General features: G+C 46.2%; 1 protein-coding gene across 13 annotated transcripts in view; it reads left to right on the forward strand.

Annotated features, from left to right (window-relative positions):
- Positions 1-19,262, forward strand: part of CADPS (calcium dependent secretion activator) — a 202,736-nt gene that overhangs the window by 27,598 nt on the left and 155,876 nt on the right. For all 13 annotated transcript variants that reach the window (XM_064723741.1, XM_064723742.1, XM_064723745.1 and 10 more), the window contains exons 2-3: positions 12,596-12,709; positions 16,745-17,077. In XM_064723741.1, the coding sequence (XP_064579811.1) occupies positions 12,596-12,709; positions 16,745-17,077 (447 nt within the window). The remainder of the gene's footprint in view (positions 1-12,595; positions 12,710-16,744; positions 17,078-19,262) is intronic.

Genomic DNA, 19,262 nt, shown 5'->3' on the forward strand with positions numbered 1-19,262 from the left:
TGCCACTTGCACAGACCTGTGTTTCCAGGACAGAGCTCACTCCTCACACTTATTGGGAGGAGGAAAATGAGAGTATTGATTCAATGCATTGTCCTCAATTGTGGAGCTTATTTTCCCTTTTTTTTTAATGATTTTGGCTGTTATGGTTTCAGTGATCTCTTGCAGGGCTTCTAGAAGCAGAAGGGAAGCTCCAGGATAGAGAATGCTGAAGGCAAATGCTAGCACAGCTGTCTTTTACAAAGAATAATTTTATTTTGTCTTTTTCTGTATGCCCACATGTTTTTCTGCTCCTACAAGCACTCCTCTGAAATTATATACTTCAGTTCTGCAGTAGCTTTGCTGCTTTTTGGGAGGGGCTTCAACTTGAACTCTTAATGTATAGGCAAACTCATTACCTGATGTAGCAACAGGCAATTCTTCCCTCCTGCTCTTTGGGACTGTGTTCTGCACCCTTTGTGCACAGCCTGCTCTCCTCCCTCCTCCTGGATCTTTTAGCCACTGTAAGGTAGTGTAAGACACATAGGAAATCTGGATTTGGAGCTTGGACAGCATATTCTGGGGGTGTGTTGAAGAGGATATTTACTCCATCTGTTACATCCCCTTCTGCTGCAGGTCAGTGCTCTTGTGGCATCAGCTTGCAATTCTTCTGCACAACCCACAGCAAATGAGGAGCAGAGACAGCTCATCTGATGGGGAGAGGGTAGCAGGGGGCTCTGACCCTCCCAGCAGAAATGCACAGAGCTCATCATTCACTCAAAGGCCTTAAAATTATTCTGCCTCAAGCCCAAAGCAGAAAAATGAATCTTTCTTCTTTCAGAGACAGCCTGCAATACACTACACTTCACAGGAATCCTTAAAACAGCTTTCCTGGCTTAAATGAGAGTTTTTAATGTGTAGGCATGTGTTTTTGGAGAGGATTTTTATGTAGGGCCATGTGTAACTGCATTGTTGAAAATTGCCAGACTTTAGAGAGTTAATGTACTGAGGCATTACAGCAGTGGTACCAAACTTACTCGTTTGGGTTTGTTAGGAAAGCTGGATCTTTCAAACTATTATCTCTAACCTTTGGCCCAAAAAAGCCCCACAGGCTATTGGAGGCACAGAAAAAGGTGCTTTTTAGGTGGTTTGGGGTTTTGTTTGTTTGTTTGTTTATTTTGTTTTTTACATCCAGTTTACCCGTGCTGTGTCTCCAGGCTGATGGGAAGGTGTTTGGATCAGACCAGGTCTGGCTGCATTGCTGTCTGTGTCCCAGAGCCAACAGGAAGGATTTGTGCACTTGGGTGCTGCTGCTGCTGGGGCTGGGTGGTTGGTGCTGGGTCACACCAGGCAGCTTTGGGGGGATGTTCTTTAGCTCTAATTAAACTTGGCAGGAGGTAAAAGGCAAAAGACAGCCAGCGTGCTGGCCAGAGGCACCAAGGGCAGAGGGCTGCTTGCTCAGGGAGCCAGGATGTCCCTCTTGCCTCAGCCAGGTCCCCAGGGATGATGCAGTCATGGCTGTGGTGTTGATTCTCTCTTTCCACCAGTGGGGTTTGCATGGGGAAGGTCCCAGTGCCAAGCTGTGCCCAGCTCAGGTGCTCACCCCTGTCCTTGCACTGCTTCCCCAGGGCATCTCCCTGGGTTGCAAGGCTCAGACTGATCACTGCACACTCCAGAGCCTGTCAGCCAGCAAATGGCCTTTCCCTTATCTTGAAAGCCTTCATGCCTAATTTCATGCAAGCAGCTAATTGTCCCTTTGCAGATGCCAGTGTGGGCCCTACCCACACTGCACACAGGCTGTGCGTGTGCCATGACTGCCCCAGCTGGGTTTCATTTATGCTCACAGCCTAAAGCTGAGAAAAGGTCACTGCTTCCTCCAGCTTTCCCTGTCAAGTGAATGTGCTCCAAGCCTGGAAATCTGAGCACTCACTTGCACGAAACCACCCTTGGGGCTGTGTCCCCATGGGGCTTCCATCCCATCTCTGTGATGCCTCAGATAATTTGCAAGATTTGCCCCTTTGTTTTCAGACTCCTGACAGAAACTGGCTCCAAAGACTAGAACTGTGGGAAACTAATTGGATAATTTCAGCAGTGCCTTTATTTAAATAATAGTAAATCACCCCAGTGGAATGATGCTATTGCAGATGAATTTCCCAGATTTCTTTGAGGGAGCAGACAGACATTCTCAGCTATTCCAAGTACATCCCAGCCATCCTGTGAAGGTATATTCCCATGTTTCTGCCTGGTGGTGGGCATGGAAAGTTGAAATACTGTTTTCTTGCAGTAGTTTGTTGCTTCAGAACAAACTACCTTTAACTAAACTTTCTCCTCCATCTCCAAACAACATGCCCTTGTAAAATCTGATATTACTCACTTTAGCAGGAAATGTGAGGTGGAGGAGGACGTGCACTACAGTTTCACACCTTTTCTCTTGTTTTTCTATCTAGAAACAAATTCTGTTCTGGCTTGACTGATTGATTGAACCTTTTTCAAGTGCTGTCTGAAGGAGACAGCTTCTACTGGATCAGAGATGTATTTGGCTCTTACACAGATTTTCTTAAAATCTGGAGTGTTTTCTTTCTTTTTGTTTGTTTCTTGGAACTCATGGCAGATGCACAGAATAAGGGAAGATTTCAAACACGACAGGCTGTACTTAGCCAGAGCCATGGTGTGTAGTAGGTCACGTCTCTTAGTGGGCTGCTTTGAAAATGTGCTTTCTTTGGAAAGGAAATATTGCTCAGACCTGCATCTGCTTCCTCATCTGCTCCAGCAGCCCAATTTCATGTTGATTCAGACAGAAGCCCTCTGGTTTGGGGGCTGGTGGTTTCCTCAGCTCTTGGCAGGGGCAGCGTGGGCATATGGGGTGCCCACAGCAGGGCTCACCATTTCAGCCTTGTCTGCCTGGGAGCTCCTCTTCATTTCTTGCCATCTTGTTCATTCCCATCAAAGACATTCCCTCCCCTGCTAACTCTGCCAGGCTGAAACCAGCATTTTCACAGAGGCTGGGACGCACCAGGAGTCCTTGATTCTCCATTCATTTGTCTGCCACTTCAGCTCAGTAAGAACTGTTTTTAAAATAGCTTGTGACACGGAGGAGAGGCAGAGTTTAATGATGAAAATGATGCAAAAATAACACCAGTGATGGTAGATGTGCTTTTTTTTACCTTAAAAAAGAATAGAGAGAAGCCTGGGTTTCTTGTTTGGACATCTGAAGTGTCGGTAGGAGATCTTTTAGTTCTGATTGTTTAATATTTTTAAGTCAGCATGAACAGCTGTATACATTAACCAGGAAAGATGATTGGCTTCTGCAGTCTGTAAGGTCTGCCTGGAATAGGAACACAGAGATGGAAATAGTACAAATAGTGATTTAAAAGTGTCTCTAAATGTAGCTTGCTTTTCTTCTTGGTTATGCACCATCCTAGTCTGTGAGAGGCTCTCAATCTTTTCATCCATGTAGCCACTTCTGGAGAGAAACTAATGGGAAATGCAGCACAGAGGGATCAGACAAATGGGCTTGTTGGACAGCAAGGATGTGCCTGAATTCCAGAATCCCCAGCACAGACCATCTTTTGTTCCCACCTTGTCCCTCACCCCTATTTGTGGATCAGTTAGTTTATGGATATGTAACTGTCCTTAGATTGTGCTTGGGATCTCCAAACCCACGATATGCTGGGCCATTAAGTGTTAATAATTAAGTTAATTATTATGGATGATTATTAAGTAACCCCAGTTAGGGGGACTGATCTTCAGAGTGCTGAACTGACCAAATAACACTGGCCCAGGTGGTGCAAAGAGGTTCTGTGCTCTTAGTTACTCCTCAGGAGGGGCTGGCAGTGTTCCTGGTCAAAGGGGTACTGGCCACACTGATCAGCAGTGTAAAATCACTACCTGTATACAATTCTTTCTTTTGGGTACCAGGGAATTGTTTTTGAATGCTCCCTTGTAGCACTTGTAAGAGATTTTGCACTTTTTCTTTTATTATCAAATAAATTCAGTATCAGCTATCTATTGCAGGTGATTGAATGAGAGGTTTTGCATACCTGCGATGGTGACAGATCAGGAGGCTTAGGGCTTTGCAGCCATTGGGAAATAGATGTGTAATATCCATACCCAAACTGTCTTTTTTACTTCCTTTCCGTCAGGCTCTGAACATTGAAGTTCTGGAACTTGTCCTCAGAATATTCTGAAATAAATATAAATTCTAGTAGGATCATAGCCCAGGCTGTTCCTGACTTTTCCAAGGGCCTGGACATGGCTGTCTCATGGAGAAGGACCTGTGATAATTCTCCAGCTTCCCACCTCCCTCCTCCACTGCAGCACACCAAGGTCTTGAGGCATAAAAGGATGGGAGGTAACGTCTCAGAAGCTGTGTCACATTAACACAGGCTTCCATAGACCATGTGTTGTTTTCCATCCAACAGAAAAACAGGAGAGAAAATTTTACTTTCCAAGACTGCCTGTGATGTTCCAGAGGAGAAGGGAGATCTTCCCTCGATCCCTTTTCCTGGGCTGAGCATTTTTTGAGGTCTCAGAGCAGCAATGCACTGTATGTACCACATGTACTGCACTAGTGGAGTGAAAGGGCAAAGCCAAACCATGTCTGTTGCATTTACAGAGAGTTCCTACAGCAGTCAGAGCAAACATGTCTCAGAGTGCCCCTCTGGCCAGGCCCTTGCTAGTGGGGTTTGCTGGAGCAGGCTGTGTAATGGTTCTGTTAGTGGCCCTCAGGACTTGAAGTTAATCAGACAGGGACTGGGACTGAATAAGAAAAGTATTTGAGTCAGGGAGAGGAGGAGGAGATAATCCAGCTGTAGAATCCAGCCTGGGAGTAAAGAGATTTTTGGGCACCCAAAGGGGCCTCCAGTGTTGGGGAACTTTTCTTGTCCCTCTGCCCATTCTACACAGCCTCCATTCTATCTGTCTCCTGGATTTATTTCCTAGCTGTATTTCTGCTAGTGTTTTTATGGGTTTGTTTTTTCTGTTTTATTAACAGAGCAGCTGCACTTTTACCACAGGCAGCATGACGCTGGGCTTTCTGCTGAAAGCTGCCACATCACCATGATGTGTTTTACCCAGCAGAGCTCACCAGGCAAGGTTCCCGGCACAGTAGAAGCCACCAGGGAGGTTCCTCAGAGCAGAAATCACCCCTCAGCCCATCCTCAGTCACTGGCCTAGTATTTCATCATTGCTATTTCTTGTTTCTGTTTTGTGCTGGCTTCTCTATTCTTCTAAGATCAAAGTCATATTTTTATTAGCAGTAAAAAAGTAGGGGCCTGTATCTGTTTGATCATATGCAGAAAGATACCCAGCAGGGCTAGCTTACTCTGTTGGATCTGTCACAAACTCACTCTGCTAATGGCCTGCTTAGGTAAAATAAGATCAAAAGGTGGAAAAAGTTCCAAGTTTTCTGTGCTCTTGTCAGGTGGCTCCATCTTGGGGTTACTTGCCAGCACATCAGCTGCAGAGGAGGGACCAGCCAGGAGGAGACACACAGGAAAAAGAAACTTGCAGGCAGGAGCAGAATTTCCTGATTGGAATCACATCTGAGCCACCTGGTCTAGTGGGAGGGATGCCTGCCCATGACAGAGGGGGTGGAACTGAATGATCTTTGAGGTCCCTTCCAACCCAAACAATTCTGTGATTCTGTGATGTTAATGGAAAAGGGGACCCTTTGCAGGGGAGAGATGCAAGGGTGGTGTGTGAATGTTGGATGGATACCCCTGGTACAAACAAAGACAGCAAGTGAGGCAGGCTGTGGCAAGGTATCTTTTGATGTACCTGCCTCTGGGCTTGCTCTGTGGTGGCAGGTTGAAAAAGGAAGGTGTAGCTTGGAAAGCACAAGGGGAAAGTCATCATGGCAAGGTCCAGTCCCAAATCCTGGGTTTGCTTTCCTTTTTTAGCATTGTGCACTGCAGCGTTTCAGAAAGTAGGAGCAGCCATAATAGCATTTTAGGTCTTTCATGTATGTCAAAGTGTGCCTAGCTGGCAGAGTGAATCATAGAAAAGAAATATACTCAGGGTTTGAGAGGATAAAAAAACACATCCATGTATTCCAGAGAGCAACTCGGAGCCTGTGCTTTGTCTCTCCAATAAATCTGCTACTGGATGTAGTCTGGGACAGTGGAAAAAGGAGATCTGCACTGCTTGATCTAGAGCCTCTGTGTCTGCAGCTGGCTTAACCAAAGGGATTGATGTTCTGCTTTCCCATACTTATGCAGCAATTCTTGAGCCTCTTTACAGGAGAAATGTTCCAGCAAGTGCCAAAATCATTTAACACTCTCTGCTTGTTCTTCAAGGCTGCTGGAGTTTGCTCATAATAACAGAGGTAGTGAGAGGTCCTGGCAGGGGCTGGAGCTGGTGCTGTGGGGAGGCAGGCTGGGTGCTTGCTCTGTGGCTGGGCAGAAGAAGGGGCTTTCTTCCTCTGGAGGCTGCTCTAGTGGGTTTTCTGTCCCCTTTGGTCACATTGCTGAAGCAGATATTTACCCTTAGGTTGGGAAATACTGTTCTTGTGTTCTTGGGCTGCTCAAGTGAGAGGCTGGTTCAGTCTCTGACCTCCAAATCAGTGCTGTGCTGGTGTGTAAGGACCCAGGAGCTGTTTGCATTGTTTGTGCTCAAACCCTGATCTCTGAGCACAGGGCAGGTGAGCAGGTAGAAGCGTTTCTCCCAGAGGATCCCCATGGCTCTGACCCATCCCCAACATCACAGGTGGGCTGAGCAGACAGGGCATGAGCTGCTCCAGGCAGGAATTGCGTGTGCTCTTCACTGCCCACGTGTGCAAACCCAGCCATGGTCGTGATGCAGTCATTTTCTCTGCCACAAATCAGCTGGACACCTCTTCTGAGAGAGGAGTAGGTGACACTAGGGTGGCTTGCCAGGACCATGCCTTTTTCTTGTTTGCCACTCACAAAGGATGATGTGGCTGGAGAGTGGGTGGCCAATGTGGATTCATCAGGGTCTGTAAAGCACTGGACCAAGGGAGAGGCAGCAAATCAAGCACCCACAAAGAGGGAATTGCACAGGCAGCAGGAAAACAGTGGGTGTGTGCACAGTGATCTGCATATGGTCAGACTGTAAGGTATCCCTGGAAGGATGCATGGTGGCTATCAGGAACCAAAGCACAAGAAGCTCTTTCTGGTAAAAAGTATTAAATTTCTCTGAAACAACCAGAAAAGGCACTGTTAGGTGGCTGGGAACAGTTTCCTGAGACTGCCAATTAACACTGGTTGTGTATGTGAGCAGTGAAAAGCAGCAGTGTTCAGCTGTTTGCAGAGCAGCCACATCTGCTCAGGAGAGTTTGCAATTAAAACCCCAAATGGTGGGGCTGTGAGTCACCCCACCTGTGGCCCTCTCTTGTAGCAGGGAAATCAGCATCAGCAGAGGGACAACCTGATACATTCTCCTAGTGCAAAATAACCTGATTTTTTCTTTCTAGTCTCATGCCCATTGCTGGTGCCTCTGGCCTCTCTCCTGAGACCAGTGCTTGTCTGCTCTGGCCTCCTCCCTCCTCCTTCCCTCCCACATTGCTGGTGTTGTAACTGGTTTCCTGGCTGTAAAAGCAGCAATGATGAGAGATGCTCATTTGGTTGGTTTAGATTTTTCCTAAATCACCTGGTGCTGAGGAGTAATGAAATATTTATTACATGTTACAAAACCAAACCCAGAGCAACAGCACAGTGAGCAGTTAAATATTCCTCCTTCTTTCCCTGCAGTGGTCCCTGAGCAGCAGGTGCCCTAAGCAGGAAGAGCTCAGTGCTGCTCATGGCTGTCTGCTGCTGGGCTTTCTGGGCAAAAGGCAGAGGGGCTTCCCCTGGGAGTTACCTGCAGTCCTTCCCCTGGGAGTTACCTGCAGTCCTCAGCTGAAATGATTCCTCTGGGACAGGGATGATGCTGAAGGGCTGAGCCATTAGGGATGTGTTGCAGTGCTGTGGTGCACCCTCGTGTCCTGCCTGCAGGAAAGAGCCCTCAGTGGGATGTGCAGTGTGCAAGGGCTTTGTGAGGCATCAGTGCACTGAAACATTCAGTCCTTGATCAGAGGTGTTCAAGTGTGGCAGTGAAGGAGGTCACTTCTCAAACATAGGGTGCCTTTCACTTGGGAACATCCTTCCACAGAGCCCAAATCTGATTGATTTCAGCAGCCTCACATTGATGGACAAGGCTTTATTAGCAGGTTAGAGTATCTGTACAGGTGTGAATGTGCTATGCTGCAGCTTGCTGCTTAATGACAGATTCAGGAATAGGCAATCTAGGATGGCCCTTCATTCCAAATCTTCTGTTGGTTATGGTAGCTGTAGCATAATGGAGGTTGCAGGAGAGTTCTAGAAGTCCCTGGCCCAATTTCCCTGTTCAAAGCCGGACTCCCTCCCAAACCAGATAATTTTCATGCAGTCAGGCTGTGGAAATTTGCAAGGCTGGAGATGCTACAGTCTCCCTGGGCCCATTTTGGTGATGTACTTATTCCTATTCCTATATGCTGAGACTCAGCAAAGCATTCTGGAGAGAGGATGGCTCAGTGAGACACATTGCTGTGTATAACTTTGTTCAGGGAAGTTTTCTGTGGCAAACAGCTCCTCTGCAGTGCTTGTGCTTCCCTGGTGTAGGTGAAGGAGGCTGGAGATGATGTGCAGAGATGGTGCCAGCTGTTCACTGGCTGGAACACTTTGGAGAAGGTGCCATGGCTCCCTGCATTCACGTTTGCACTTGGCTCTGAGTCAGACTGAGTATGTGCAAAAATAACACAGAGCAAGAAAGCTGCTGGTGAATGTTTGTCCCAAAGATGCTGATGTGCTGTTTGCTGGGATCTGCATCAAGCAAATTCATTTGGTTGCCTCTGTGATTTGCTTGTGGCAGGTGGGTCTTTGGTCAGGTCTCTAAATTCTGCTGGGCATGTGGTTTTTCTTAACAAATTAGACCAAGAAGGTAGCAATCATGTGGGTCCCATGTCTAGTCACTGGTGAGCTCTTCCCATAATGTTATCTGTTATGGGAAAGACATCTGCCAAGCTTCTTTTAGAAAACCATGCAATCCACAAAGGATGCCAGCCCAAAAGCTCCATGGGTGCTGTGCCTGGTCCCTGTGCCAGGAGTTCACTCAGCTCATTACAGCTTTTAATATGCCTGTGTATATCTGGCAACCTAAATCCTCCCAGACAGGTAAAAGTCTAGAAAACACTCTGCTGCATAAGCACATCACAGTATTAACTTGTGAGAGTTCTCTTGGATCCAGAGTGCTGTGTTCTGTGATCCCTCTAGAATGCAGAAATGACTATTTGTTTTTTAATGGCTCACACATGGGAAGCAGTTGTAATGGGGACATCAGAGAGGTTTGGAAAAGTGAGGGAAGGTAAACAGAATTAACCTCTTGAATCCACCAGTTCTCCTGTTTACTCCCAGCTCTCCTGTGTGATGGCACTTGGATTGGTTTGCATGGGAGGCAGCAAGGCTGTGCCCCCAACATCCACAGCCCTGCTGGGCTTGCAGCCTAACAGGGTGCCTGCCACAGCTGGGGTGAAGGCTGTGGTGTTGTACTGATGTCCTTCCAAGTGGAAATAATTCTGCTGTTCTCTGCTATTTGTGAACACCCTGTGGAAGGTAACTGTGAGTGGCCTTACTGGATCTGCAGAAGCTGTTGGCTTGCTTTATGTGGATTTCTAGCTTATCACTGGTGCCTCTAATTACAGGAGATAAAATAACACCCATGCCTTTAAAGCACTTAAGCTTCCAGTTGAGTGTTCAGGGCACGTGCTCTTTTAAGCCTGTGGCTGAGTTAGTGGCATCACTTGGCACTGCCAAGGCTCTGGAGAGTGATTCTGGTGCTGAGACTGCCCCCCTGCCTTGCTCCAGCCTGTGCTGGGACGTGCAGCCTCCCAGCTGCCCCAAAAGTGCTTCTGGGATTTGGCAGCAATGCCTGATGGGGAAGGAAAGAGGCATAAAATAGGAGGTGAAGTGTGTTGGACACATTTGGTTGACCTGCAGGTTTGGTCTCCTCTGCTCCCTTGTGGTGTGGCTTTCTGCACCAGGTGTTTGCTGCTGTGCTGCAGAAGCTGAGTTTAATATGACAGCAGTTCAGTTGTATCTCAGATGAGCTGCCTCCTTGATACCACCCCTCACAGTGGCACTGCCATGGGTCAATGCCCACTGCTGCCTCCTGCTCTGGTGAGGGTGTCAGACTGAGGGTCCTGTGAGCTGAGGAATGGACTGTGCTGCAGCCAGGTGTGATCAGACAGGATCTCCTTTTCCCTGGATGGGGAACATGCTGGCATACAGCTTGGCTGAGGAGGAGGCAGCTGACACTCTCCTAGAGACAGATCTGATGATTCATTTCCACAGCCCCCAGGAGCTTGCGTGTGAGCTGCGTATTGGGAATTTCTAGGAATTTCAAGGAGCATCATTCCTTCTGAAGGTAGCCCATTCAGTACTGAGGAAGGAGGATAGAATACTGCTGCTAGATGGCATTATAGGAATTGAACAAACAAGGACTTTTGGGGGTTGTCCTAAGAAATAACCTGACTGCAAAAATGTAATAAATATGCCACGCATGTTGTTAAAATCCCAAATGAAAAGCCTCTTGGCTGAGAGTAGCTGTGCTCTTAGTATGTCTTTCTGTGTGCCTCAGCAGCAGATTTCAAGATTACCTGTAGTTTTTCCTGTTTCTTTTCTTGTTTTTTTTCAAGCATCTGTTGCCCTGTAATTTCTTCCTGACATTCACAATGCTTGCTAATACAAAACTGTCAATACATTTAATTAACATCTTGCCTTTTGCTTCTTCAAGATAATTAAATGATTAATAAAAACAGACCTAGCACCTTCCCACAGGTGTCCTTGTTCACTGCATTGTCTCTGGTTCCTCTTATCATTGACCCAGTTTTCAATTCCATCAGCTCAGATGGGTTTGGAGCCTGTTGTGCATGTTGCCCAAGGGCCTAGGGTGCTGTTGGCAAACACCCCAAAGGGGTTTTGGTGCCTGACATGGCAGATAGGATCTAATTTTTGATCCTAAGAATCTGCCATCCTAAAAGCTTTAAGCTTTTGTCAATGCTTTTCCTCTGGGCTCATGGCTTGAGGCTGAGGTGGGTCAGGCTAAGGGATGGTCCTTACTGCAGCCCTGTGATGCTGAGCTTTGTTGCACATGTCAGACCCTCTGAAGTCTGGGCTGGACTTTGGGGGTGGGTTTGACCCACCTTTGCAGCACCCTCGAGATGGTGAAGGCTGTTCCATGTTTTCTAAAGCAGAGCATAGCAAGTCTCCTTTTGTCACTTTGATGAACACTTCTCCATTAGCAGCTGGATAATCCCAGATTATCACATCAAATTGCTATTGCTCACTCACCCCCCTCAGCGTGGTGCTGAGGCATTAATTACCAGTGTTCATGATGTTCACTACTGCAGTCCCCAAACACCCCACACAGCACATCATGATTGTAGCTGCAGTGATATTTATCCCTGCATTTTCCAAGTGGTCCCTCTCCTGCTTTTTATCACTAGTGGTGTTTACCAGGTGTCATTATGCTCTAGTTGTTAGAATCTCTGCAGGTTTTTTTTATACTTTATTCAAAGCCATTTAGACACTTAAAACCATTAATTTTATCATTCTCTTCCATTCTAATGGGATAGTTTCTTCCACTGGCATACAAATGAGGAAAAAAGACACTTCTCTAGACTTTTTGGTCACCAATAAATACCTATCCTAATTCTTACTGCTCTCCTTTCCCTTTAAGTTTGAAGTTGTAATATACACTTATTGTTTGCTTCCTTTTGTCAAAATTAATTTTTATCCCTGAATGTGAGGTAACCCCACAGTAAACCAGCCCCAGCTACATTTCAATCCCCGCAGTTTTCCAGCATGAGTGTTGTCTACATCTTAAGATGTTAGACTGGCATTGCTGATGCATTACTTACGTGCCTGCTGTGACTTTGTCTGCATTGTAAACTGAAGAGGTGGGGTTTTATCTATCTCTGGTTTTAAATTGACAGGTAAATTGAAAATATAATGGCATGTTATCTTACAAGGCTGGAATAAACCTTGTAAACTTTCTATAGATGTCACTGTGACAGAATTAGAATTGTAAGTTATACAGGTTATACAAGTTATTCCTGGACAGGAAGTGTTTTGAGCAGCAAAGAGACAGCAGAGAAAGTCCTTGCTAGGAAAAGGAGAACAGGTTTGCTCTCATAGGATTTCAACATTAAATTCTTTCACCACTGGTTTTGACTGATGTTTTGTATGTGAAAAGCCAAAAGAAATGAACAAAATGAGCAAGGAGAAAAACAAAAATCAAACAAAACCCAAAAGCTAGCTTACAAGGCTTTCCATTTGGTATGAAACCTCAGCTTCTAAAGGGGAGGAGAGGCTGAGTGGGAAGGGGTTGCACCAAAACAGATTCTTGCAAGCACTCACACAGCAGCTTGCTTTTGAATTGAGTATACCTGAAGTAGTAAAAGTCTTGTGTATATTATCTGGTGGCAGAGTTGTTTAGAAATGATGCTTAGGGTGAATTCAGGTGCTTGTGATGCATAAATGCATGTTATAAACACCCCAATAAGGTACTGCAAATCAATTACTGAGTTTTTCCCCTTGACATAAACCTTTTTTGACAAATCTTCTTCTTTTGGCATGTTTTACAGATAAGTAAGCAGCAGCTCCAGACAATCAAAGATCGTTTCCAGGCCTTTCTCAATGGAGAAACCCAGATTGTGGCAGATGAAGCATTTATAAATGCTGTCCAGAGCTACTATGAGGTAAGGAGAGGCAATGCAATGCTCTTATGAATCCCTGTCTTCCTCCCTATTCACAGATGGGCTCGAATTCTGAATTAATGGTTTGTCCATTATCACACAGTATGGAGCAAAGGCAAATGCAAAGTGGCTTCTGTCTGATGTCTGGTACATCACAATGTTTGGGATGTTCAGGGTTTGAATGTAAACCATGGAACAACCATAGCAACCCCCAAGCCATGGTGTTTCCTTATAGGGGAAGACTGCCTTCTTTAGAGCTGAAAAAGAATTTCCTGATACTTTTGAACCGTGTATTTTAAAACAGGGAAGATGGCAAAACAGTAAAATCAATGTCATGTGCTCCATGTGAAAAATACCAAGAGAAATCTGGGCAGCACATTCAGTTCTTGCAGAAGCTTTTGCATTGTGTCCAACTGACTTTGGGATTTTCAGCATGAGTCTTGTCTTTTCTCTTTGGCCTAACAAGTGCTGCAAAGCAAAGGGGGAGTGAGGAGGATGTGCATCTATGAAACTAGATGATACTAGAGAACATGAAACATTGTTCATAATTGTGCAAAAGAATAATTATGCATATCTGTCTTTTTGCATCTCTTTGTATGCAGCCCATAATGCTGCCTGTTCTATCTCTGCTTGGAAGGCAAGAGTTTCTGGTTTTGAAGGAAATCGGTGCTTGTCTTTTCTATGAGGAGTGTTGTTTATTGTTTTGCTAGCCTTTCTGCAAACCACTTCTCTTTCTCCCTAGAGCTATTCTGTCATTGAAGGTGAAGATTTTGAATTGCCTACATAAAATATTTCTCTAGAAGTGCAATCTAAGAGGGGACCAAAATCAGATACTAAAACTGAAGAGAATTGTAACTCTATAGGATATGACAGCAGCTGCTTCTGTGTAAGGAAAGCACAAATTATCTCTGGATTGACTCTGTTGAACCAGTCTAGTAGTTCCTGCTACATCATTCTCTGTACAGGAAGGAAGCCAAGAGTCATTTACATCTTTTATCAGAAAAGAAATTGCCAAGGGATCATCACAGCTTCACTGAACATGTGCTCTCAAAGAAAGTTTTCAAGATAGAGTGAGCTGTGTTTTAGGATGCAAGAGCAGCATAATCTGTTCAGATAAGATTACTGGGCAGGAAAAGGAAACTGCTTAAAACCAGGCAAAATATACACCCCTGTTCCATTGCTGGTCTGGCTGATTGTTGTCAGCTTCAGAAGTCCTGTGCTGTATAAATGCTCCAAGTTACCAAACTGAAAAAGAGCAGTAGATTAGAACTAGATGTACACAGGCCCATGTTCTCAAGTAGACCCTCCACTGGCTCTGTCCTGCTTAAAACAGGCCACATGAAGTGTAATGCATTACTCTATGTCCTTTAGCACAACTTTCTTTTTCTTCTTTTTAGCTGTTGGTCTCCTTTAATTGATGGCTGTGTGCTGCAGTGGCACAAGGCAAAGCCTTGCCACAGAAAGCATCTGCCCCTCAATGCCTGAGCAGTGTTCTCTGCTGAGAGTGATCTCCCTTCTTCTCTGCAGAGATGTGCCCCCCTTGGTTGATTCATTGTGCAAATCACTCTGCTTATCTCAGCTCCTGCAAATCTCAGTTTTATTCAATTAACTGTCCTTCTGCTGGGTGCTATCTAGAAATCAGCATTGACTGATTTATAAATCTGCAAAATGGCTTGGAAAACACACAGCTGAAACTGGTAATCTCTGTGCAGGACATGGCTGATGTTTCTAAAAGGTCCACGTATTAATGGTGCAGGATAAGTTCATTACCTGGGAATGATTGGGTTTTTTGCAGAGAAAAAAAGATAAGGGTGACATTGTAGGTCAGAAATGCATTTGCTGTTGCCCTGAATGTGTTTGCATGGCCACATTTTGCTGTTAATTCTGGCTGTCAGGGTAAGCATGTGGTTGTCAGTCTCAGGCTAGTTCACAGGCTGCTATCAAATTAAAGAATTGAGTGATCTGCTGCTGCTCTGCAAAGCAGCGCTGTGCCTGCAGGAATGCTGCAGACCCGTGTGCACAGACAGGCCCAGCATACTCCAACACACTGCAGGGGAGCTTTTCTCAGCTCCTTTGACTTCTAATGAGTAAAGCTTTGTCTGTCACCAGCACATTTTGCAGCAGTCACTTCAGTGCATGTGATAGAAGCGCTTCATTAGCCCCATTTCCACTCTGCTGTGGAAGACAGAGACACAGTGGCATGGTGGGCTCATCTGTGGGTGTGGCAGGAGGTGCCTGACCCAGCTCCTGGAGGTCAGTTCCCTTCTGCAAGATTTGCTGTGTGCACCTATGCTAGAATTTTGTTCTAGGCAATGCTTGGCTCCTGGCAACTCTTCTAAGCTATCCTACAGCCAGGCAATTCACCTGGTGTTTTATACAGAAAACAGGACAGAACACTTTTTTTTTCCTTATTTTAAATCTTCCTATTTCATGATTTCTGCTGCTTTGTGTCTGGCTGGTGCTCCCTGTGCCTGCCTCCTCCCTGCCAGTGCAGCCTTCTTTTCCTCTGCTGGCTGCTGCTCCACACCCAGGGAGGAAGAATCAGGGCTGAGGGAATATGGGGAGCCAGATCCCACTGCTGAGGATGCTGGAGGTGAGAACCATGGATAACAACAGCCCTGGTAGGTATGGGAAGTGATTAGCACTGTCACACAGGTTCAGGCCTGGGCACCTGGCATGGATGAGGGGACATGGGAGCCCAGGATGTTGCAGTGGGGAAGGTCACTGTGACCTCCCATCATTTCCTGCAGTCAGTGTGCTAATAATTGCCTTGGTTGCATCAGGAGCTTGGCTCTCACCCATTACTTGAAAGCACCTGCACACACCTGGGGCATTATCACTCATATTTAATCTCCACAAGGAAATGAAGCACATGCTGCTGTTGTTTAAGCATGGACTGAAGAGGTTGCTGGTGGCATTCTGCCTGTCTTGTCTGCAGGGAGTGAGAGCTCCCATGGTGATACTGGAAGGAAATGGCTCAGCTCTTCCTCAGCATCATTTTTGGTCTGGTCCTTGGACAAAACCCACTGCTACTGCCAAGACATGCCTGCGCCATCAAGCATCTGGGAACATGGAGTACGATATTGCTGAATGGTATATAAAAAATAAATCTGTCACGTCCTTAGGTCATCCTCAAGCTCTTTAATTATTGAGAGCTGACAGATACACCCCTGTGAGGGCACAGCTTCTTCCCAAGCTGCTGTATTCATCAGTTCTCAGCATTATTAATAAAACAGCAGTTTTCTTACTAGATATTGTTTGCTCTTCTCTGTTCAGGGCTTGGGAGAGGAGAGCCAACACAAAATCCCTTTGACTCTCTAACCCTTCAGCTCTGTGTTGCTCTCAGGACATCTGTGGTCTGTGGGAGTCTGTCATGTTTTGACCCTTTTGCTGCTCTTGCAGTGGGAAGAACATCTTTATGAAATGTCTTCTCCCTCCCTTTCTCCTGCTGTCTGTGCCCTGCATCTCTGCAAAGGTTCAAGCCGTGCTGAACCATCTTGAACTTCCCATTCCTGTGTCAGCAGGGCAGACAGCAAGAATCTCCTCTGGTGTAGTAGAGTTAGGCTGCAAACCTGGTCCTTGAAGAGGTTTTTCAGGGGCCTGGCCACCAGAATAAATCCAGTGTAGTATTGTTGGCTTCAGTAAGATGACTCTGCTCCCTCTAACACGGCAGAACATGGTTAGGTGAATGTAGTTGTGCAAGAACTTCCTTATTAAAACATCAGATGGAACAAAATAAAATCCTGCTTTCCCAAAGTGGACTTATGTATCTGGTGAGGTGTGACCATAACATCACATCAAGTCCTAATTGCATCAAAATATTTCATTGTAGTGAAGGCAAAGCAGAAACTTCACCTGATTCCATTATGCTTAACAAAGTTCAGCCAAAACCTCTGACAACACGTGGCAGTAGAGTGAGGAGTTGGAAAATGTCCTGGCAGTCAATCAGCAGCTCCCCAGCAGCAAAACCACCTCTTGTGGTGCTTAAGGGGGATTTTTTCCAGCTGCAACCATTTGAAACCCCCCTTTTTTTCGCAGGTGTTCCTGAAGAGCGACCGCGTTGCCAGGATGGTGCAGAGCGGGGGCTGCTCGGCGAACGACTCCCGGGAGGTCTTCAAGAAGCACATCGAGAAAAGAGTGCGCAGCCTGCCCGAGATCGATGGCCTCAGCAAGGAGACAGTGCTGAGCTCCTGGATGGCAAAGTTTGATGCCATTTACCGTGGGGAGGAGGATCCCCGCAAGCAGCAGGCCAGGATGACAGCCAGCGCTGCCTCGGAGCTCATCCTCAGCAAGGAGCAGCTCTATGAGATGTTCCAGAACATTTTGGGGATCAAGAAGTTTGAGCATCAGCTTCTGTATAATGCATGTCAGGTAAGGTGGGAATGGAAGAGGGCTTTTTGGGGAAGGCTTGCCATGCTGTTATGAACTGGAAACTTTGTGTCTGACCAGACTCTTTTGGAGAGAACTTCTACCAAGAAAGAGGGGGTTGGTTTATGGTGGGACTTCTGCACTGCCAGTGTTGTTCTGGCTATCCAAGTGGGCCTCCTTCTCTTGCTCATTTTCTTGCTCGATTCCATAGGATTGCTGAGATGGGAAAATTTTATTCCTCAGCTCTGTATCTGAGTGAGTAGGGCTCTGGGGTGGTTAAGTGGGCTGTTTGCCTGTGGCTTGTTTGCCCATCCTGTGTCACATCACCAGTCTGAATGACAGAGGTTCTTACAGCCTGAGGTATCAGTCTCAGAGTCCCTGGGGTGGTGGCTTATGCAGACTTGCTCAGTGAGGTTATACAGGTTCTCCCTAAGTAGAGGGAGCTCTGTGATCCCTGCATGCCTGTGGTGGAAGGAAGGACCATCCCAAAACCCTGTGGCCTCAGGATAGCTCTGCTTGCACTTGGAAACCTTTCCCATTCCTCTCTTTCTACCCCAGAAGGGCCAGTTCTCCAGAGTTGCAGGCCAGGACTCTGCAGTGCTGCTTGTGTTTCCAGAGCTCTTGCTGAGGGCTGTCAGTGGCTATCCAGACTGCTGGTGACCCAGATTACAGCCCCCTGCTATTGGATATAAATATCACAGTGGGATAAAGGATGCCAGAGTCACAGAGAGTAAGGTGTGGAAAGTTTTTGGAGGAGGAGCAGACAACAGTCTTTTCCCTGTAATATTAGGCTTCAGCTTCTTATTGAAATGAATGCATTTGAGACCAATTCTGTCTGTCTTCTGTCTAGACATTTCCAATTTTTTTTAAGACACAGAGAATTATGTTTGATCTGGTTTTACCCCTGTAAAGAGCCTTAGTTATCTTGCATTTGTTGTTCTTCATCTCAAACCTTAATGGCAGAGTGGGGAGAGGATAATAAATGTCCCTGAGTAATATATCTTCATAGCAAAAACTGCAGTGGCCCTCATGAATTTTGTTTACACAGATTTTGTGCCTCCATCCTCTGTTGGAAGAATTCTTTAAAATCAAAACCATAATGTTTTCAGTGATGTGTCAAGAACTGAGTCAGTTCTGCTGTGTTTTGGTTTATTTTTTGACTCAAACCAACTCCAGCCCTGTGTCTGTCTGACCTGTGCTTTGCTAAGGACCAGGGTGAGCGTGTGTGTGATCCTTCCCTCCTGGTTTGTGCTTCCCACTGAGGCAGAAAACAGTGTTTGATCACAGCTGCCCTGCTCTGTGGTCTCTGCTCGTTAGAATCTTTCTGGCTGACACTGTGAACCCAGAGGCTGCTCCCTGCAAATTGCCCTGTTGCATCAAGCAATCTTTTTCCTGCATGAGTCCTGGTTTTTATCCTGGAGGATTTAATTCTGGGTCTTTTCTAATACTTGAAGGGAGTAAACCTGTAATTTAAGCTTTTACAGGAAGACATAATTTCTGATGACAGCTAGAATTAGCATGGAAGTTACTCTGTTTTTAATACCTGGATAGTGAGGATTAGCTATGCAGAAGGGAAAGCCCTTTGTGCAATGCATTTATCAGAAAGCTGCAGGGTCAGCAGTCACTGAGCAGCTGGGTGTTTTCCTGGGATGCAGTGGCAGTGGTTAAAGTGCTGTGGGTGGGATCCTGCCCCTTAGGGAGCAGGTCACTGCTGCTCCCTCTCCCTCTGCAGAGCAGCCAGGGAAACCACAGGTTTTACTCTGAGAACCCTTTTTTGGATGCTACCTGTGGTCATGTCATCCAGGCTGTACCAGCAGGGTCTTTGGAGCTCTCTGGCCAGCAGCAGATGCTTTGTATTTCTCTCTGGCCGTGAAGCACAGAAATTGCTGTTCACCATTACTCTTTCTGCAGGGACTCATCCACTGCTTGCAGCCAGTCTGTTGGGGGTAGTTACGAGCTTCTCACTGGTAATTTGGTATGGTATAAGCTACTCTTTTTTTGACCTGTGCTTGTCTGCCATGCTTGGGAGGAATTGGGAAAAGCAGCCTCTTCCTTGGCCGGCTGTGTGAATGCCATCACTCTCTCCAGTGTGGCAGCACAGTGCTGTTCATGCAGTTTATCAGTCAGTCACCTGTGGTTAGAAAAGCAAAGCCCATTGTCTTCTGTGGAGGGGCTGGCTGGTCTGTGC

Source organism: Zonotrichia leucophrys, chromosome 12, assembly GCF_028769735.1.
Source record: "Zonotrichia leucophrys gambelii isolate GWCS_2022_RI chromosome 12, RI_Zleu_2.0, whole genome shotgun sequence".
Classification (NCBI taxonomy): Eukaryota; Metazoa; Chordata; class Aves; order Passeriformes; family Passerellidae; genus Zonotrichia; species Zonotrichia leucophrys.